The following is a 14,506-nucleotide window of genomic DNA, read 5'->3' as shown; positions in this document are numbered from 1 at the left end:
TAGCTACACTAAGCATAGTTTAGCCAACCTGTCCTCCAGTTTTGTAATAGGGCTGTCACTTTTGTGAAAAAATCATTTTCGATTTTTAAGACATAAGTGTTAATTGAATCGATTGTAAAATCGAGTTTCCATGTCAACAAAAAAAAAGACGTTTCCTTTTTCAACCTCAAATAACAGACGAACATAAAGAGAGCGCTGGAAACGCACAAGTCAGCAATATTTCTTATTTATTGGCATTACGTTTCGTGCAGAATAACAAACAACAACAGGAGTTCAACATTCTCGAAAAAATAATATATGCAGAAGGGACGGCTGCCATAACAAAAAAAAACCTCCAGATGCGTGTAAAAACATCTTTACATTGACTTAACATTGAAATCATTCGCGCCAGACGCTCTATTCACGTTTAGTGTGAACGCAGCATAAGAGGTCACTTTCGACATCCCTGGGTCTTATAGGCGCGTAAAATTGCTGGTATTTTCTGTCTGCTCGCTAGTTTTATTAAATTCACAAAAATAAGCAAAAAAAAACAAATCAAATATTTTTTTCCATTCAAAAGATAACTCCCTACATAAATCTATGAACATATTCAGATGAGGTAACCTGTTCACTGCTAATAAAAAACTCCATTAATAAGACAAGCTGCAGCTCAAAATACATGTTTAATGGAAAATATTGCGCATTATGATTGAGTTTGTAGCTTAATGCACCATATTTGAAATATACTAGTCAACATTTGAATACCTTTAAATCAAAGTCATTCTAAATCCTAAAGTTAAAGACAGTAAACGTATCATTAAACCGAGCTGTGCTCATATGCTTTAAACACTTCGGCTTTGTTCACTTCTCAGATAATATCAATGGTGTGAGCTATTTGAGATTTGGCCGAAATTACGAAAACAGCGTTAACATGAACACATATTGAAATGTTTGGTCAAAATCATTGCTAGGGAATTAAGTAGTCACTGGAAATTGGTAGGGGCATGTCCCAAGTGTCTCTACTAAATTCTACGTCCTTGGCACAATATCACCAGTTGATTTGTCTGTTGTTGTTCCATCAGCGAAAAGAGTTCAAAACAAATACAGTAGTGCGTCTATAGTGGTGTTTTGTTTCGGGATGGTCCAGCGAGACAGTTGAGTGAACAATTCAATGACTCACTCATAATTGAGCAGTTTCTTTTGTGCCTGCATGAATCTATATGGTCTAACAAATCACTTAAATGAATGAATCACTGACTAAATCAGTATTTTGAACAAATCAGTTGAATGAATGATTCCACCACTGACATAACGACGCAAATTACAGAAATAATTACTGAAAAATACCCAAACACTCTGTCTGGAAGAAACCGATTTATAACATATATATTTTATAAAACATATATGTTATATATATTAGGTATTAAACTTAAATCTGGCCTTTATAAAAAATTGTAGGCCTTTAAAAAAATCCACATCTTGGATTAAACAAACATTTTCTATAAGGATAAATTGGCATGAAACCACAAATTATAATTTCACCACAATTTTCATTATTTCTATAGTATACTTCTCCTCCTTTCTAGACATTTTGGAAGGGCTACAATCCCCAGCCCTCGCTGACACACTTTTGTGTGCGTGACACACTTCTGTGAACGTGGGAGGACAGCAGACTCCAGGAGATTATATAAAGACATCCAGGATGTCATTTGTTCAGAGCTTTGACCTAAAACACTAACACAGGACAAAAACACGTCTCCTTTAATATTCACTAGGCCACAAGGTCATTTCAAACTCTACTTGCTTTTAGCCTACTAACTTTAAAATCCAAAAATGCAGAAGTGACATGGACAGGAAACCAATCAATGCACATGTAAATGTGCGTATTTTATGAACAGGTGAAGGACGCTGCATGCGTGCAACTATGATGCAGTCCAGCGGGTATTTTTATGAAAACTCCTATTATATGACTAGGATATAATATTTATGATAATTGCAAGTGCGTGCCAAGGCTGCCTGAATAATGAAAGCATCTCTCGCTCAGACGGTTCATCTATGAAAACCCGCATATGGTGGAGGGAGCTTCACCAGCACCATGGCAACAGGCGATGGAGGTGGTCTGTGACGGGGAGTCGGGCTAAAGCAATATGAAGAAAGGCACCAGGAACCCTTCAAATCAGCTTGCAGAAGACGTCACCAGCGAGCTCAGACTCCTCTTTTGAAAATCCATTGAGACTACATGATCAAATATCTGTTAGTTCAGCAGAGCAAACCACACTCTATTGACTCTCCATCCACAGAAAACTCACAAACCTGCTACAGTTTTCAGTAATGGAGCTGCTTGTAAGTGACTGCGATGATTTGCTTGACTCTCGCTGGCGACAATCAGGCCTGCAGTGCTGCTAAATATAGAAACGCATGTATTGATTCAAATATACACTTGGTTTGCATAACAATACAGGATGCTATTACTATTGGACAGAGGCGCCTGTGCTGGAATTCTGAGCATATTTTATGGACAGGAAAAATTGTCAGGTTAACTTGCATTGCTTTCATTGACTGACAAGAAGATTGTTGTCGGAGTAAGAATAAACAGGATGAATCTGACAAAATCTTTACAGAATGAGTCCAAGCACTATTTCATCCAAAAAATACAGTAAAAGCAAAGAAATTATGTTTTGTACATATTTATATATATATTTTTTTAAGTTCCATTTTAGGGCCATTAAGATTATATTGCATTGTGATGCACTTTTTACTGTAGAGTGTGATTAAGCAATATAGTGTGATCAATATCTACAGGTACATCTCAATAAATTAGAATGTCGTGGGAAAGTTCATTTATTTCAATAATTCAACTCAAAATGTAAAACTTGTGTATTAAATTTAGTGCACACAGACTGAAGTAGTTTAAGTCTTTGGTTCTTTTAATTGTGATGATTGTGGCTTACATTTAACAAAAAAAAACTACAAATCTCAACAAATTATAATCCTTCATAAGGCCAATAAAAAAATAAAAACAAAAAAAAATTAGTGAATTGTTGTCCTTCTGGAAAGTATGTCAATTTACTGTACATGTACTCAATACTTGGTAGAGGCTCATTTTGCTTTAATTACTGCCTCAATTACGTTCTGACATCGAGATGATCAGTTTGTGGCACTGCTGAGGTGGTCTGGAAGCCCAGGTTTGTTTGACAGTCGCCTTCAGCTCATCTGCATTGTTTGGTCTCTTGTTTCTCATTTTCCTGTTGATAATAGGCCATAGATTCTCTCTGGGGTTCAGGTCTGGTGAGTTTGCTGGCCAGTAAAGCACACAGGCACCATGGTCATTTAACCAACTTTTGGTGCTTTTGGCAGTGTGGGCAGGTGCCAAGTCCTGCTGGAAAATGAAATCAGCATCTTCAAAAACGCTGGTCAGCAGAAGGAAGCATGAAGTGCTCCATAATCTCTTGGTAAATGGGTGCAGTGACTTTGGTTTTCAAAAAACACAATGGACCAACACCAGCAGATGACACTGAACCCCAAATCATCACAGACTGTGGAAACTTAACACTGGACTTCAAGCAACTTTGGCTATGAGCTTCTCCACCCTTCCTCCAGACTCTAGGACCTTGGTTTCCAAATTAAATACAAAACTTGCTTTCATCTAAAAAGAGGACTTTGGACCACTGGCAACAGTCCAGTTCTTCTTCTCCTTATCCAAGGTAAGATGCTTCTGACGTTGTCTGTGGTTCAGCAAATGCCTTGACCCAAGCCTCAGTCCATTTCTTGTGAACTTCACTCAAATTCTTGAATCGATTTTGTTTGACAATCCTCATAAGGCTTCGGTTCTCTCGGTTGGTTGTGCATCTTTTTCTTCCACACTTTTTCCTTCCACTCAACTTTCTGTTAACATGCTTAGATACAGCACTCTGTGAACAGTCAGCTTCTTTGGTAATGAATGTTTCTGGCTTACCCTCCTTGTGAAGGGTGTCAATGATTGTCTTCTGGACAACTCTCAGATCAGCAGTCTTCCCCATGATTGTGTAGCCCAGTGAACCAAACTGAGAGACTGTTTTGATGGCTCAGGAAACCTTTGCAGGTTTTTTGAGTTGATTAGCTGATTGGCATGTCACCTTATTCTAATTTGTTGTGAATTGGTGGGTTTTTGTTACATGTGAGTAGAGTTGTTCCGATTCCGATACTAGTATCGGAAATATCTCCGATACCACAACAAATTCTGGCATCGGCATCGGCGAGTACATGAACCCATATACCGATCCGATACCATTTTCTTAAAAAAGACCTAGTTATGACCGCAAGCTTTGCATAACCGCTGCACGGTTCTTCTTCGCTGCTCAAAATGCATTGAAAACACAGGAAGTTGTGCTGTGTTGCCACAAGCAACCCCTGTTTAGAGCAGTGAAGAAGAAATGAAAACGCGTTAGCAGCCCTTATCTATATATGACTGGATCACTCATCACATTCTAAACTGCCAAAAGACAGTGAAGCCGCTACTATATTATAGATCAGTGGTTAGCAGTATGTCTCTGTAGTACCGGTAGTTACAGACTCTCGAGTATATTCAGTACCGGCAACTGCGTTCAGTCGCTTCCGTGTAAGTCAAAACGCAGGGCTCCAGACAGTAGCCGAATATATACTAGTGTCTGTGAATATTAAACTGCAAAATACTATTTAAATATTACTCCCGCAAAATCTACATCTCTGTGGGTGACTGGCACAGATGCGCGAGAGCTCGCTGTTTTGTAGTCTCTGCTGTGTGTCATGAGGACACGAACGCATAAACCGTCACTTCATGAGAATTTACCGTTTCATTTGAGAATACTGTCATATCATAAACACAGACACTCAAAGATCTTCATGGCAGCCCATTAAAATAAATGTTTGGTTTACATGAGTAAATTGACAATATATAAAGCTACTGTTGTAGCCTACAGTAATAATAATACGTCTCTATAATAATAATAATTATGCCTAGATGGTTGCTTGTTTTTTACTTGTTTTGTTGTAAAGAGATTATCTGATTAATAGATCTTTTTTGTTGCAGTTTTTTTATACAGTTATATTGTAAAACTTAAATACCTTTTTTAGTTTGCGGTGTTAGATTTTTGGCTGCATTTGAAGTTCTTTTTTGCATAAGAAAATAAATAATACTGTCAAATTCATGTTAGATAATAAAAATACTGTAATAAATACAGTAGTTCACCATGTATTTGTTCATGTTTTATTGAGGGATCTGTCTGAAGCACACCATAAAAAAATTCTAGCAATTTACACAGGGCTAGTAGTATATACAGCTGTATATACAGATATACACCCAGGTATCGGATCAGTACTCGGTATCGGCCGATACCCTGAGCCCAGGTATCGGAATCGGTATCGGGAAGAGAAAAAGGGTATCGGAACATCTCTACATGTGAGCCAAAATCATCCCAATTAAAGAACGAATGACTTAAACTACTCCAGTCTGTTTGCACTGAATTTATTTAATACACAAGTTTCATGATTTGAGATGCACCTGTATACACACAGACACTGACTCTGATAACTGAATGCAGTTTAGGTGTCTCGAGTCCTTCGGAGTCCGTCACAATTAGCAGCGTTTTATTCAATACCATCTGGTATCTGAAGACTGAGTCACTCAGATGAATATTATTCTGATGTTACTGCTGCTCTCACAAACTAACATGAGAAATGACATGCTAAATTCTTCTGGAATACACTCGCACTCGACTGAATCATAATCGATTCTCTTCCATAAAAGGGCAAGAGGGGAGCCGATGACCTCACTTCCTGTTGAGTTTACTTTCAAAGCATGTCACTTTACCTTGAATAAAATTAAAATATAAAACTTTTCATTTCATCTAGCCGCCAAGACAACATTTCTCGTTTTAATAGAGTTTAACTTAATGTACTTAAAATACCTAAAACAGAAATAAACTAATTTAAACACTATATCAACATAGGCACGACAAAATTACTAAATCTTTAACTAAAATTTAAATGACAACTGTAAATACAAAGATAAAACCTGATTCAAAACATTAATTAAAACTACACTATTATCCCAAATATCCTAAAATAACACCATTTAAAAGAAATGTATCCAGGATCATGAATTATGAAAGTGAACAGGGTCAGTTTGATTTCATGTACAGTATAATTTCGTCTACAAAATTTGAAGTTCATCAAAAGAGGTGAATTAAGTGAATTAAGTGTTTTTCAACATTCAGCTCAATGCCCTTAATTTGGCATAATAAGATGATGCTTTCTGACTGATGTTATCTTTCCAAACATGCTTGTATTCTTGTGTAATCATACACAGCAAGGCAGTATGCTTTTAATACAGCGTGACGTCCGTCCTGTCTTCACCCACACTTAACTCCATCAGATTATTTCAGCACATTTACTCCTGAGCACTATCTATTAGAAGCTGTTTATCAGATCAGCAGCTCCAGGTACATCAGTCAAGATCATCACTGAATAAACATGTTTAGAATATTAATGCAAACACACAAAGTGAAGGAAGAATCCGGAACAGTTCAAATGAAAAATCATCCATACTTGGATGAAAATGGCTAATTTAAAGTGGGACATCTCTCTGGGCCAGACTCTGAGGCGATGTGAGCATTTGGCTGTCGGTGATCCATCTGGACAAAAGACTCAACCTCAGACTTTGGGAAGTGACACCACACTAGAGAAAAGTTTGTTTCTGATGAGATGTAAATCTTTAACGTCTGGTTTTAATGCTCAGGATGCCTAGAGCTAAAAAGGGTGACATTTTTAACGTAAAAATACTTTTAATGTCATTGGCAGGAAATCCCACGACTTGTGTTATTATCATCAACTAAAACTAAAAACACTAAAATATATTAATGTTAATTAAAAAAAGTTAAACGTTACATTTTATAAATAAAAAATCAATTTAATGTCAATTTAATGCATGAGAATATTAGAAATATATATTAGAGAAATATTCATTTGCATTTATTTCCAAATAGTTAAAGGCAAAAAAAATGAATTAAAAAACGAATAAAAATTACTAAAAACTAAAAAGACATGTTCATCAAAACAAAACAAAAACAAAACAAAATTCCTATTAAAATTAAAATTAGAATGCAAAATACATAAATAAAATTGTATTTAATGTTAATTTAAATTAAATTAAATTAAATTAAATAGAATATTAAAAACTTATTAAAGAGATATTTAAAAAGAATTGTTGCAGAGGCAAAATGTATCATTTTCATAAAATTTAAATATTAAATGAAGACTTTTATTTTGAAGATTTTATAAAAACTAAATAGACATTTAATAAAGACAACAAACTAAATGAAAGCTTTAACTAAAATGAAAAAGAAATACAAATATATAATATAAATACAAATGAAATACTAATAAATAGTATAGCAATAATACTAGAATAACAGTGCAATGGACAAACAGGTTAGCAAACACAGCACACAAAACTGGGACGCACTTGTGGGGAGAAAAAAAAATAGTAACATATATCAAAAAACTTCAATCAGACTGCACTGGATTTTGATTTGAGAAACTTTACCTTATTCTGATCTGTCCAGTAGAGGAAGTATCCCTGCGGATCGACGCGCAACGTCACTGGAGTCACTGTAGATGAATCCTAAGCAGAAAAAAATGACATTAAGTATAAATACACAGCAGAATTGGTGTAAAAATGGTCAAATTCACAATGTGCATTAAGCTCGCATGAAAAGATGAAAATGGTATTTTGTTTTGAAAAAGGGCTGGGAAAAGGGGAAATGAGTAAGGACAATAAAAAAAAGAACTTCAAATGGAAATAAAACAAAATCTGCAGTTTTATTTCTGATACATGCAAAGGCAACATTTAACTTTTTTTATTAACTTGACATATTAAAATAACTCTATGGCAAGAACTTGCTATTGTTAGACAACAATTTGGGACAATATGGATCTAAATGCAAGATGTCATTATTATTGGTCTGTAATGTCATATATTTAAAGGGCATATATGTGCTGAAAGGTTCCTTTACACTTGCATATAGAGCAGGATTATAATTAACTAAACCAAATTAAACCAAAATAAATAAAAATAGCTACTTGAAAAAAAAAAACTTTAAATGAAAAAAAGAATAAGTCAAATATAAAAATTAAATATATAAAACATATATTTATATTTAGTTTCACTGGAAGCAATAAAATGACGAAAATAAAAAATGAATAAATAGAAAATAATAAAAACTATATAGATTAATAAAATATTAACACGACAAAATTACTAAAATAAATACAAATAAAACAAAATTCTAAATATTAACAAAATATAATAATAGTATGTACTAAAATAACCATGGCTTAGACAAATAGATGGAATAAAACCCATTCAAGTTGTAACAACCATTCCACATTAAGGGCAATATGTAACACAATAAAATAATAGGGAAGGGACACCATCCAACTCTTTTGGACAGAGTTTGCAAAATTTGCAAACCAATCAATTCATAACATAAAATATTTAGAGAACAAAAAAAAAAAAAAAAAACATCCCACCACCATGCAGTATTACCATTTAAATCAAAACCATGTCCATTCAGTCCTTCAATATGCACCTCCCTGAAACACACACTGGGGCAAGAATATAAATATTCTATACTGAAGCTAATGAAAAAAACTCTTGTCCAGCAACGAATGATCTGATATTCCATGCACAAAAATGTTAATTCAGTTCGATACCACAGTGTTGATGGAAAACTCCTCAAAAAGCAAGAAAAAACTTAATCCAAATAAAGTTGCAAGGAGAAGAAGAAAGAAAAATGACAATTTTTGTTGTTGATGTTGGCGTAAAGTCTGTACAAAATTCAAAGATTCCAGATAACAGCCCAAACAATAATTAAAGACCAGGGACAAAGCTGAATGCCAACTCAAACCCTCCTTTTCCCACACTGGAACTGTTACAAAGTCCAATTTTGATGTCAAATTGTAGAATATAACTCATAAAATTAAATAATAATAATAATAATTTTAAAAAAAGAATAAAAACAATATAGACTCGTAAAATAAAACATGCAACCAAATTACTAACACATTAATTTAAACTAACATCTCAAAATCTAATAAAAGCTAATAAATAAAAATGGATTAAAAACTATCTAGATTTATAAAATTTTATAAACTAAAATAAAATTATATCAGTGAAATGAAAGTAATATTTTAACTTAAAATAAATTTAAAATATTAAATAAAGCTAATAATATATACAAAAACAGCAGTGGTTTGGAGCAAGTGGATGAAATAAAGTCCATAAAAATCTAATTTTGATATCATATGGCAGAATATAACCCATAAAGTTCAATAATAATAATAACATTTTTGTTAGTTGAAATTAAATACTTAAAAAAAAAATGAATTCATATATAAAAATATTTCTCACTTTCATTTAGTTTAGCTTGAAATACAAAAACTAATAAATAAAAATGTAGTCAACATTTGAAGTGGATCAAAACCTTTCATCTTGAATCCAAAACCAAAAGCGTTTTTTTTAAGACAGCTTCAGTGGTGGACAGTAACGGAGTAGCTTTACTTGGTTACTGTACTTAAGTACATTTTTCAAGTATCTGTACTTTAATCATTATGAAAATATAATTATATTTTCCTTAAAATGTTGTTCCTAACTTCAGGCCTTATCATCATGTCATATATAACTGTGATGTTCTGTAAAACCACAAACTTTAAAACACTTTAAAACACAAGTCCATATCAGCAACAAAAATATATCTTGACTCCATATAGTGGTTATTTTGAAAAAAAATCCCAGGTATTTTGAGCAGTAGGATTATAAAAAAAAAAAAAAAAAAAAAAAGTGCTAATATAAAATTAAATTAGCCTATATAAAATTGCAAACATCTATCTTTCAGTACTTTTTTACTTAAATACATAACAAATTGAGTACTTTTGTACTTTCACTTGAGTAAAATTGAAAAAGGAGTACATTTACTTTTACTGGAGTAATATTTTATCATACGTATCTGTACTTTTACTCAAGTTTATTTATTTAATTTAAACTTTTTATTCATCAAAGAGTCCTGAAAAAAGTATCACAGATTCCAAAATAATATTTGGTAGCACAACTATTAATAGTTCTAATAAATAATAAATCATCATATTTTCATGATTTCTAAAGATCATGTGACACTGAAGACTGGAGGAATGATGCTGAAAATACAGCAAATAGATTATATTTTAAAGGATATTAAAATAGAAACCATTACTTTATAGATTTTATTTTGATAATTTAGAATTATTACTGAAATACAACCTTTTTTGTTTGAAACAGTTCATTGAACAATAATAAATGAAGTACCTGAAGCTGACAATGAAGTAAATGTATAATAATTAGCACAGATGATTAATTTAGCGCTGTAAACGCGCGTGTGAGGACCAAACACAGCAGAAAGGTAGGAAACTTCACTCCTCTTATTATTTCTCTTTTACTATAGCGATTTATTTTTAGATACGTGATCTGAGTCTTTCATAAATTTGTAGAGTTATTAGAGTATAGAGTTATTAGAGAAATGGAGTTATTTTTTACATTCTTTGGTGGAAGTTTTCAGATCGGCACTTCGGAGCCTGTTCGCGTTTAGGTTGATTCAGATCGGCGCTTCGGAGCATGTTCGCGACTCGGTTGATTCAGATCGGCACTTCGGAACCTGTTCGCGACTCGGTTGATTCAGATCGGCACTTCGGAGCCTGTTCGCGACTCGGTTGATTCAGATCGGCACTTCGGAGCCTGTTCGCGACTCGGTTGATTCAGATCGGCACTTCGGAACCTGTTCGCGACTCGGTTGATTCAGATCGGCACTTCGGAGCCTGTTCGCGACTCGGTTGATTCAGATCGGCACTTCGGAACCTGTTCGCGACTCGGTTGATTCAGATCGGCGCTTCGGAGCCTGTTCGCGTCTCGGTTGATTCAGATCGGGGCTTCGGAGCCTGTTCGCGACTCGGTTGATTCAGATCGGCGCTTCGGAGCCTGTTCGCGACTCGGTTGATTCAGATCGGCGCTTCGGAGCCTGTTCGCGACTCGGTTGATTCAGATCGGCGCTTCGGAGCCTGTTCGCGTCTCGGTTGATTCAGATCGGCGCTTCGGAGCCTGTTCGCGACTCGGTTGATTCAGATCGGCGCTTCGGAGCCTGTTCGCGACTCGGTTGATTCAGATCGGCGCTTCGGAGCCTGTTCGCGACTCGGTTGATTCAGATCGGCGCTTCGGAGCATGTTTGAGATTTTTTTAAATTCAGATCTGGACATCGAAGCAGGAAGTGTTTGTCACACAGTTAATTGGTGATAAATGAATATTTGGACTTGAGGCTTTTTTTTTTTTTACCTGTCGATTCAGCATGGACCCACACACAAAGGTGGACACACTCGAGACTTAATCATCTTCATCCATTGTTATTAAGGACGTTATTCATAACTGTACTGAAAATAAGTAAATATTGTTAGCTGATGCTAACTGTCTAGCTAACAAGCTTGCTGGTGCTAACTTGAGGTGATTTTTATAAATAATGTCCAAATATTTGTATTCAACCACCTATATATATATATATATATATATATATATATAGAGAGAGAGAGAGAGAGAGAGAGAGAGAGAGAGATTACATCTAGGGACAAACGAAAGGTTGTGATGTTCAGAACATGGTAACTACAGTAATTATCAAAGAGGGTAAGAGATGCACCCCGTTTGGCCAGGGGTGTTTTTACACCCCAGACAAGGTTTGAGAAGGAAAAAACCATTACGAAAATATACTTATATTTTCCTTAAAATTGTCAGGCCTTATTATCATGTTATATATTACTGTGATGTTCTGTAAAACAACAAACTTTAAAATACTTTGTTCTTACTGGTGAAGATCAGATGGTCATCTCTGTTTTCTCTCAGGTACATCACAGTGTAAGCTTCACAGTGAACATTACTCTCATCAGCGTAGTCCATATCAAGAACAAAAATATAATTTTGACTCCATATAGTGGTTATTTTGGAAAAAATCCCAGGTATTTTGAGCAGTAGGATTATAAAAATAAAAAATGTGCTAATATAAAATTAAATTAGCCTATATAAAATTGCAAACATCTATCTTTCAGTACTTTTTTACTTGAGTACATAAAAAATTGAGTACTTTTGTACTTTCACTTGAGTAAAATTGAAAAAGGAGTACTTTTAATTTTACTGGAGTAATATTTTACTATACGTATCTGTACTTTTACTCAAGTACTTGATTTGTGTACTTCGTCCACCACTGGACAGCTTTGATGAACTTTTTGATCCACTTCAACTGTTGATTGTGTATAGACGTAAAAAATGACAAAAAAAAAAAGTATTATATTCAAATAATTAACAAAAGCTTTTACTAAAATAATAGTGGCTCTGAGCAAACGGACGGAATAATACCCATAAAAGTCAGAATTTGGTAACATATGATCTGTGCATGCAACTGCAGGAGTTATTTTAAGTGCACTAAATAAAAAGCAAAAGTCTTGTGTAAGTCGACGTCATGTTTCTGTGGGAGGTGAAGACTAATCTTGCAACACTTGGGATTTCTGTAGCAATGCACTTGAAAACATGTTTCTCGATACAGACCAAAATTCTCGGGACGGACCAAAATTTGAGTTTTGACTCAGAGGTTGCATAAGCGCTCTATATCTGTGTGATTCGTGCTGGTTTTGCACCTGGTGGAAGTCACATCACTCAAGTCACAGCTCTGTTTAAGCAGAACCAACTTCTCCTCCGCCGAGCGAAGGGGAGGATTTAGCGTCCTCTCCACAGAGATCTGTAATTGATCGTGTTATTTTGGTTCTTGCGTGGGTCTGCCCACATCTAAGTTGGGCGGCGCGGCGTGTCTTCGCTAATGTAAGGCAAGACGGGAATTCAAAGCATGAAAGTTGCCATAGCAACAAGCCAACATTTCCCGTTTTATTTGCAGAGAAAAGCTTTTAAATGTCAACATTTTCAGCATAAGCTCATGTCAAGCTGCACGGCATTATTGTGCTGATGGCAGTCAGACTCCTCCAGACTCACACCTACTTCATGATTACAGCTTCGAAAAGAGCACGGATACATCCATAAGATGGGATTTTGTTCCTCCTTTTAATCCTGCAAATATAAAACCGAGATGCGATGTTTCAGATATCTTTAAAAAATGGTAGGTGTAGGGAGAACGTATGCTAAATATTCAACAAAACCCCTAATTTCTCAACATCTGGTACAAAATAAAGCAGCTGCAACATCAGAAACAAATTAAATCATGTATTTGATTTAAAATACAGGAAATGTTTGATATGCATCATCGGTAAAGTCTTTAAATTCCTTCATTTAGAGCAGCATGGAGCTTTTCCCTCGCAGAAAACTCTCTTTAAATTTTTTACTTTTACAACATCTCAAATCATCATTTGTTTTTTTTTTCAAATGCATTATAAAACCCATGATAATTATGTTTATTAATCTTATTTTGTTGTGTTGAAATGAGATAGAAAATGCCGGTATCAGATTAAACTTGTGATAAGTGATGTTTTAAATGAAACAAATGCAGAAAATTGTATCAGATTTGATATTAATTGGTATTTGATTGAATTTGTAACACTAACAAAACAAACCAGCTTTTTTTGGACAAAATTTATAACAGAAGTTTCTCAAATGAATGTCTTTAGCTATATAATAGACAAAAGTCCTGATGTTACCAACATGAACAAATGTTTTACCGTAGATCATTTGAATAAAACCAAAAAAAAGTCTAAAAGAAATGCTAGAAAAAAGCTATTGGACTTTTTTCTTACACTAACATCATAAACCAGATTTTTTTGGACAGAATTTATAGCATATGTTTCAGAAACTAATGTATTTAGCGTTCATCAACAAGTGTTGTACTCTGGATAATTTTAGTAAAATTAGAGTTGCACTAACATATAAACCAGCTTTTCTGGATAGAAGAAATCTAGCAGCACTTTCTAAAATGAATGTAGCCTGTTTGATTAAAGCGAAATATAAAAGTTATTTTTGATCATTTTTATAGCATTACATAACAGACCAGAGTCCTGATGTTACCAACATCAACACATGTTTTACTTTAGATCATCTACAGAACAAGATTCTCAGAATCTCTTGATCAAGATATGTGTGAAATAAAGCAAAAGTGTCCAGAAATTAGTCATTAAGACCCGTATTGTTCATTCATATGATAATATTATACATTATAATAATATTATTAATAATATATGTATTATTATTATACACAATATAATGGGGAATATGCTAAAAATTGTAAGAATTTATAGCAGCAGGTTCTAAAATGTATGTATGATATAATTAAAATGACCAAGAATGGCTTTTACATTGAATGTTAAAGCATTAAAAGTATAGGTGTTACCAACATCAATAAATGTTTTACTTTGCCTAATTTACAACACCACGTCAAATTCTCTTAATATTTAATGTGGCAAAGAGAACAGTCAAAATGCATTTGAGAATGTATGTTAATAT

The 14,506-nt window shown here is 34.2% G+C and overlaps 1 protein-coding gene across 1 annotated transcript in view; it reads right to left on the bottom strand.

Annotated features, from left to right (window-relative positions):
* The window catches only part of LOC113117759 (1-phosphatidylinositol 4,5-bisphosphate phosphodiesterase beta-1-like), a 64,515-nt gene that overhangs the window by 48,437 nt on the left and 1,572 nt on the right, over positions 1-14,506 (bottom strand). Inside the window, exon 2 of the mRNA XM_026286663.1 lies at positions 7,541-7,618. Coding sequence (XP_026142448.1) covers positions 7,541-7,618 — 78 coding nt within the window. The remainder of the gene's footprint in view (positions 1-7,540; positions 7,619-14,506) is intronic.

This window comes from Carassius auratus, chromosome 17 (assembly GCF_003368295.1).
Source record: "Carassius auratus strain Wakin chromosome 17, ASM336829v1, whole genome shotgun sequence".
Taxonomy (NCBI): domain Eukaryota; kingdom Metazoa; phylum Chordata; class Actinopteri; order Cypriniformes; family Cyprinidae; genus Carassius; species Carassius auratus.
The sequence above is the reverse complement of the archived record's forward strand: the minus strand, read 5'-3'. Positions and strand labels throughout refer to the sequence as shown.